Here is an 8,303-nt window from a genome sequence, read left to right on the forward strand (position 1 = left end):
CAGGAAAGTATGTACAATGAATAAATTTAAATTTAAATGCATAAAAGTCTACAGGGTGTGCCGTTTGATGTAAAATATTGGAAACACTTTCCGAAATGTAGCTTCTATCCAAAAGCAGCTTTTTGTGAACGGAAAGGTGCATTGCAGAAGAAAAGTGCACCACTCAGGTTCATCAATTTTTATTTATATGTTTAGATGATCTTTTTGAGATTCTCTGTACATTATGGAAAGCCGGATTTGGGCAAGAAAGCATCCAACATTAAGTCCTTTTCTGTAGAATTCGGTCCTCCTTTCTGCATACAGTTGCTTATGTCTTATTTATGTAAAACTTCTTATACAGATTGGCAAGTATAAGATCAATGTGCGTGTATTTTTAAATTTATAACGTATGCAGGATGTTCCAAAATAATTCAATTATTGGTAACGCTTAAAAGGCCCCTCAATTGTTTAATTAGCGACAATCTCTAAAAAACACACAGAAAAAGTTATAATAAAATAAATCATTAACATTCCGCAGCAACGAAACGAAGCAAAAGGGAGAGCAAAAACACAGTGCTTTAAAAGAAAGTTGTACGCGAGTAAAAACTATTTTCTCTGTTTCAGCGTGAACGCACTGTATATTAAAAATCCTATACGTGTGAGACTGCAGAAACTTGCTTGATGAATTTGAAAAAATAATTTGAGGTTTTCATCAGAAATCATATTTTGTTTCTCTAACATTTTATTCTTCTCTGTCCTCTTTCAAATCTGTGGATCCGTTCTGTTAAGAGTAGTGACTGTAGCTAGTATGCTTTCAGTCCTTAAAACCAAAAAACTGCTCCTAATTTTGTCACACGTTCCCCATAAAAAAACGGAGACATTGAGGACTCCTTTCTCTCAATTCTGAACCCTTGAAGTTGAAAAGCGCGATTAATTCTTCAATAATCGACATTTTCAATGTTAATTTCCAGGTGGCAGCGCCTAAAGAAGTGATTAACGAATACCAAGAACGACCACAAAAACTAGTGGCCAGATACATAAAAAAGTACCTCCAAACTAAGGGCAGACTATGCTCCTTAGACGGGCATGGTTCCATGGCAGTGAAAAGCCCCAGACGGTTCAAGTTAGTGCAGCAAGAGTCCCAAACCTTCGAGTAATCATTCCCCTCATGAAAATTTCCATGATTTTCGTTGTTTCCGTTGCTTGACCCAACCAACCCGCTAGTTTATCGATGGCGTTAAAACGCATGGTACAAAAGTGTTCAACAGCTGAACTTGTACATACTAAAACCAAACCAGCTGTTATTCTATCATTGTGGGGATGTGATTGTTCGTATAGGTGGCCACTGTACATGTATAGCAACAGTTAAAACGCCAAAGTAAATATTATTTTTTCAATTAGACTTTTTTAACGGCGATTAGAGTGTAGCTTATAATTTTAAGGGGAAATTTAAGTAGCTGGGGCAGGGAACAGCACAAAACCGCGATCGTTCAGAAGGTTTCAGGATTGTTGGAAACTTTCCCCATCTCAAGCTCTATCCAGACTAGTCATGGTTTAGAGTCAAAGGTTTAAAAAGGTATGCAGTTTGATTGTTGCAGCTATTGGTCAGTTGACTTGTTTTGGCTCCATCTCCTTAATACAGTTTCCACCAATTCCGGACGCAGTTCTCCTGAACTAGATCGGGTTTACATTATAATATATTATTACATTCCAAGTTGCTAATAATTGTTAAGTATGTAGTTAGTTTAGTAGCATTATATTGTTAATGAATGTCAATACCTACACACACCACAAGTTTGAAATATTTGCTAGCTGGTAAGAACTAATAAAGTTATTATTATCATCCATTATCAGTTAGAGTTAGGTATTGAACGCAGTGTATTTTTAGGATGTATTAATTAATACTGCCGCATCTAGAGTTGATCGTTTTAAGCCCCCAAATGTGGACAGACTTACATATCATATACCTAGTGCCCAACCGATATCTTCTAGGTATGTGTTGCACACTTTTAGAACTGATTTTCTTATGTACATACATATATCTCTCTAAACGGTCATTTTTTTACATTGCATCAAGCGGTAACACCATTAAGTAGATAAGTACGCAGCATTCCTATTAATATTGTTAACTCTTACTAATTGTGGGCTTCGGAAGACAATACAATTAAATCTGTTACGTTTATAAGCAAGAAATTACAACGATAAATGTGTTTTGAGGAATATTTCATTGTAAGTGCGTGTAGTAAGATCAATGCGTAGGTACCTACAAAAATAATGACCTAAATCTAAAGCAAAAACGACTAAAACCACCATCAATATCTTACTACACTTGTTATTGCCTAAACAATGCGGTTAATAATCCCAAGGAAGCTATAGGAATTCATTGTTATATATGCTATTAATATCGACAACTTTGAATCATATTGTGTATGAACATTGTTAACTATACCCCATGTGTTGGCTTTAAATAAAATATTTATAATACTGGTTTTGCTTTTTATTTGGTTTGTTTTTCCGAAACCCGTTTGACTCAAATTTCACGTCTTATGCGAAAAAATGATCAAGAGTGTTAAGTTTTTTTAAATAAAAAACCGATAGAGTGATTGTTGAATCGCTTCTCTCCGTACCAGACAATTTTGCTGAAAGTATGATTAATTTTTTTGGAAAAACAGTAAATATTTCTCTTAAAAACTTTTTTATTGTCATTTTTCCATTCTGTGGTCCATTATTAAAATGAAAATGAATACCACAGGGCCCGGGATTCCCTGACTGTGTTTTTATTTGTGCACTTATTTCCTTTCTAAAGCCACTTTGTAATACTTCCAATTAGTTCTCTTTCCCTTTTCTTGCCCTTTTATCTAAGCCTAAGAAAATTGGGAAAAAAAGAGGCGATTGGAGAAGAATCTCTTAACAGAAAATGGTTGACAACATCCACAAAGAACAGGAATTAACAGAAAAAAATTGGGAAAAAAATGGAATTTACTTTCAGCACAATTCTTAGCCAGCTATTAGAAGTATTAGTCTATTTAAGTCCATTAAAATTGACCACTGAGGTGAACTGAAAGCGACTTTCCAACGGCCTAAAAGCTCGACAAAGCTCACAAGCTTCATGCAAAAGCCTAACTTTTTCATGCAACGATGGGAATATGGAATACACATTAGCGATTTTTTTTAAACAGTTTTTTAACGGATTATAGCGTGGTGACCGAAATGGTCAAATTTCAAAAAAAATTAAAATGACACTGACACGATAATTTTGAAGAAATTTAGAAACTTAAAACAGTAGCAGCTTATGAGTGCTGAGATTATTATTGAGCAGCCACTTCTTAAAGGTAAGTGAAACTAAACTGTAGCTTTGGTTAGAATGCAAAGTATTTCTAAGAACTGCTGCTGGCTATTCACCTAAGAAGCAAGTGGCTTTCTGTATAAATCATTGAGCTTTCGCGGTTTTCTTGGAATTTCTTGGGGCGGATGCAGCTTTAAATTCAGGGGGGGGGGTTATGTAGAAAAATACAGTCTTCTGTTGTCTGTGAAATTAGAAAAATTATCGTGGTTTTGTGCAAGGGTGGAGCAAGATTATTGCAAAATTTCATGTTTTCCGTCCCGTTTTGCATGTTTCTCGGAAGCAAATTGGAGCATTCCAGAGATAACTAAATGGCCTTTTTAGAAAGTGAACCATCGATAAGGAAATGTTGCAGTTTTCTCAAAAAATGCTTGAATTCAAGAAGTTTTAGATTTGCGTGGTTTTTTTTGAGTTGCAAAATCCACTTGAACATGACGCTGCTTTTTTCGAAGTTTCTCAAGAACCATTCGAGCCAGAGAATTCGTTTTGGCATCGTTGGATAGAGAATTGAATGGGGGGGTCATAACCCCCCCCCCTGGATCCGCCCTTGCTACGGTGGTAAAATTGTTCTCTTAAGAAAAAGCAACTTAAAAATGACGAACCTTAACAATTTTTAAATTTTAACTCGATAAGTCTTTAAATAAAATATTTCAGTAAACAATACACCACTTTTGAGAACAAAAGTCTGTATTATAATAATTTCTTAAGGGTACATGAAATTAAAAAATAAGTAAATGGATCATTTTATCTGCGAGTTGCGGATTAAATGATCACATAACAACCTTAAAAGATAAAAAGTACTTAAAAGTTAAACATTCTCTGGACTCTGGCTAACTCTAGGAGCACCATTATTCACAAATCAACTCACCCTCATCTTAATCTAATTTCTAGATGAAGCATAATTCGTGATCCAATTTAAACACTTTCCACATTGAATACTTAATTGATGTCTTTATTCGTGTTCCTCAGAGAAGTCGAAATTTATTTCTTTCTCAAATAGCTGGAAATATTTTCTTTATATTTTGTATCTTCTTAGTTTCTTTTGCCTTAGTGTCTTCTTTACATGCCCATTTTTTCGATAAGTTGGCTTTCCTTTTGCTTCTTTTTTGATAATATCCTCGAAAACCTCAAGAATCTTCAAAGCAGATCAAACTAACAAAGTTTTCTTTAGTAATTCCTTGGAATAAACCGTTAATCGTGAAGAACGTTTGATTCTACGTTAGTTTAAGTTGGTGTGGGTTAGTTTTAATTTATTAGCGATTGTTTGTGTTTATTTGGAATGGTTTGGATTTTTTGAGTTAGATTGAGATGGTTTGCAAATCCAACGTTAAATTGCAACATTGTTATTAAAAATTCTTTAGTATTCTTATGGTAATTCTTTAGCATAAACCGATAGTATTAAAGGACGTTCCCTTGAGGTTAGTTTTAAGTAAGTTTGCGCTAATTTGAGTTTGTTTTGAATAGTTTCGATTATTTTGGATTAAATTGGGTTCGTTTGAAAATTAAACTTTAAATTGCAACCTTTTTTCGTAAAAAATTGAGAACAAACAGTATAAAATTTAACGATTTAACTCTTGAAACACGAGAAACAAAAATAAATGATGATAAATGTGCTTGGTAAAACTTGGTAAAAATATGAGTTCAAAAGTCGAAACACTGACGCGTTGCGATCAAATATTGCTGAAATTGGAGCCGATTTAGTTCTGTATGGATTCTGTAGTTGAAGCCGAGGTGAACTTTTGAATGCTGCATCCTTCAAAATATAAATGGCATAACTTGTACATTAAAGTAGAAAATAAATTGCAAATATTTTCAATATTTGGGATTTTATTTCGTATTAAAAATATCGTCTTTTTGGGAACCCCAGGAAAAACAATAAGTAACAGGAAGACGAAAACTATAAGCAACTAATGAAATGCTATGAAAAAAAATTCAGGCAATTCCTTTTCAAAATTCTTCTCAATTTTATTCATCTATCTCAACTGTAGCCCAAGCTATATGTCTATTTAACGCGTAAACTATTTTTGAAAAAACCATTTACTTTTACATTTTCTACCCTTGACAAAGAATGATAGAAAATCTCTTTAAATTGCTATTGACGTAGATAATTGCGACCTGCAACTTATCTGGCAATAAAACTATTAAACATTATCATTATTGTTATTATTTTTATCAATCGTCTATAATTTGTTGCCTACATTTCGTACACTAGGCCGAAAATTTTTGTGCGAAATATTTATCGAAAAAAAAAGACGCAGAGTACTAATCTAAAAATAGAGTAAATGCCGGTCATACTTCTTATCTGTTCTTCTGGTATTCCGGTTGACCCGTATAAATTAGATGCGATTTTTATTACAAAACATAGTGTTAAATTTATGAATGAGACATCTGGCGCTGTTTCGTTTTAAGGCTAGGAATAGTTTGCACAAGAGAAAATATGACTATTTTTGGATATTGCTAATAAATTCGTCTTCCCACGATTGCGAACAGCTTTGCATCCACAAGCTTCAACAGTTGGTTCCATGAAGCTTTCCTGCTTGGTGCCTGTGCAAGGTGGGTGAACATTTTTTCAGTCTAACTTCCATTTCTGCATTTTAACTGTCTTTTAGTGATTTATCCCGTTTTTGTGCTACTATTCATGTAGTTTTTGCCTTGAGCTCTGGTTGCAAGTTGTTACTGCCTGTTTTTGTCATATCAATGCCCGATTGAGGGCAAATTTTCGCATTTTTTTGCTCATTCGCTTTGGCATCGACTAGGGAAAATTCCACCCTGGAAATCGATTGCATGCTTCGGGCAAGGTTGCCGCAACCCTTCCAATCACCCCCATCAGCTCTTGTCCACCATCAGCATGAAACAAGGACGGTTTTAAATCAAGTGTTAACTAAAAGTGCGACAAATCAGTCATTAGAATCAGTTCCTAAAGCAATTAGTAGCAGTAGCGAAAAGTCGGGTAGAAAGTCTGCAGTTCGCTTAAATCCTGCAACGTTGCAGGACCGGCCCCATCCGATAACTCCTACAATGTGACGGAAATGCTTCCTGGAGCAGAACAAACCGTAACGCGAAAAACTTGATTTTGTTGCAATGGAACAAAAAACGTTACGCATTGTTGATGACCGACCAATAAAAGTCAATCAGTTTCCCAGTACGTTGACATTAGTGTGGTGTTTTACGCGTTTTCGGCTCGAAGGACCGCGAAACGACCACACACTTGGTCGGAGTGCTTTCTTGTAAAATTTCATTCGGAGAATGTGTGAACTGTGCGAAATGGCATTGGGGAACTGTTGGATCAAGTGGGGTACAGGTACCTTACCCATTTTCTTTTGAATTGTTTTGCAGATGTCTTGCTTCTGACTTTAACAATTGCTGTAAAAACTCCATTGGAGTAAGGTCTGGATATTGGGCAGGCCACTGCGCTATCTATAAAGCGTCGTTAAAATTGAGTTTTCCTTTGTTCCTTAGTTAACCGCTTTGATAATTGAACGAGATTCCAACTTAATTCATTTATAAATTTCCTACTAGAAACGATTAGTTATTTCATGCTAGTCGTGCATAAAACTGTTTAAAAAAATTATTAAAACCAGCTATCTTTTTTGTGGCCGTGAATTTATTTAAATACTTCAGCATTCGTTTTTAGTAGCAATTATTAGGGATGTTTAGTGCTTTTAGCAATCAAAGTTTTAGATCATGAATGGTTCATGTAAACGGATGCAGCAAAAACGATCCACTACATTTGAAGCCTTTGACGATTCATATGATGCGGGAAGTTTTATTTCAAAATTTTCAAAACGCTGAACTCAATTGAGGTTTTAATGGACTATGAAGGCTTTCACGGCCGGTTAAATCACATTTAGGAATGTTTTCGGGGCTTTGAGGCCGTGGTCTATGGGAATTTCTTCCTGACGTTTCGTCCACAACTGCGGTGGACATTATCAAAGGCGATGAGGCAGTGGGCGAAGTGATGAAGTGATAGTAGTCGGAAAGCACGGGAGATCGCTTCGCCCACTGCCTCATCGCCTTTGATAATGTCCACCGCAGTTGTGGACGAAACGTCAGGAAGAAATTCCCATAGACCCCAGCTGCAAAGCCCGGAAAACATTCCTAAATGTGAGGTTTAGTGCTTTTATCATAATTTTTGGTTAATTTTATTCCTAATTTGCTGCAGTAAATACAACTTACGGTTTTTTTGAGTTTACGTATATGTATACATTACATACATATGTAATGTTTATTTTGTGCACATCGTCCATTTACTGTGATTAACATCGGTTCTAGCAAAAATGCCGAGTTCAAAAAATTGGAGAAAAGCACCGTTTTATCAAGTAAATTAATGAATAAAAAAAAATGTTGATACATACTTCCAGCTAATATATTTTTTTTCAATTTTCTAAGCGTTTGACTTTTTGCCGTTTAGTGAGCCATTTACGCAAGAAAGGGAAGCAATGGCGCTAAACTATTTTAGATTTATGTATTTATCCGTTCTTTTTTCGTTTTTTGCTTAGCATTTTGCCTGCATATAAAAACTATACAGAGAAAATTTTCCAACAGGGCGTTAGAACGTTTAACAGTAATAACGTTCATAAAATAACTAGAATAGAAAACATCAAATAGACATTTTTTTAATTTTTTACAAACTTCTTTTTGGGTATTTCGCCTCAAAAATTTTTGTCTTTAAAAAAGACAGAATTTCCTCACGTCTTTTATTACAGATTGATAAATAGTGCTCCTATTATAAGCTGTAAGAGAAAATTCCAATTAGTAGAGAAATTAATTTGAAAAATTACCTTGACGTTTCGATAGCTATTTTCTGCTATCGTTATCAAAAGAACCTAAATGAACCTAAAAAAGAGTATGTTAATAAATTGTATAACAACAGTAGGATAATAAAATATATCAAAATTCGCTCTGATAATTCGTTTGTGCAAATTGTCAGTTATGTGACTTTGACTTAATCTCATTGTTTAAATTAATAAAGGTAATGTTA

General features: G+C 34.7%; 3 protein-coding genes across 7 annotated transcripts in view; 2 read left to right on the top strand and 1 right to left on the bottom strand.

Annotated features, from left to right (window-relative positions):
* The window catches only part of LOC125502404 (uridine phosphorylase 1-like), a gene marked incomplete in the record, with an annotated part of 9,572 nt that extends 7,109 nt beyond the window's left edge, over positions 1–2,463 (top strand). The window contains 1 exon segment of the mRNA XM_048668579.1: positions 951–2,463. Coding sequence (XP_048524536.1) covers positions 951–1,136 — 186 coding nt within the window.
* The window catches only part of LOC109539776 (PE-PGRS family protein PE_PGRS16), a 24,964-nt gene that overhangs the window by 13,724 nt on the left and 2,937 nt on the right, over positions 1–8,303 (bottom strand). The gene's annotated exons all lie outside the window — the stretch shown is intronic.
* The window catches only part of LOC109539721 (formin-2), a 20,249-nt gene continuing 15,166 nt past the window's right edge, over positions 3,221–8,303 (top strand). For 3 of the 5 annotated variants that reach the window (XM_019907664.2, XM_048668576.1, XM_048668577.1), the window contains exon 1: positions 6,315–6,623. The gene's annotated coding sequence lies outside the window, so the exon portion shown is untranslated. Of the gene's footprint in view, positions 3,312–5,809; positions 5,876–6,314; positions 6,624–8,303 lie in introns of those variants that run through there. The other 2 variants (XM_048668575.1, XM_048668574.1) reach the window with 2 other exon arrangements.

This window comes from Dendroctonus ponderosae, unplaced genomic scaffold (genome assembly GCF_020466585.1).
Source record: "Dendroctonus ponderosae isolate FM_Combo_2020 unplaced genomic scaffold, Dpon_F_20191213v2 Dpon_F_20191213_7, whole genome shotgun sequence".
Lineage (NCBI taxonomy): Eukaryota > Metazoa > Arthropoda > Insecta > Coleoptera > Curculionidae > Dendroctonus > Dendroctonus ponderosae.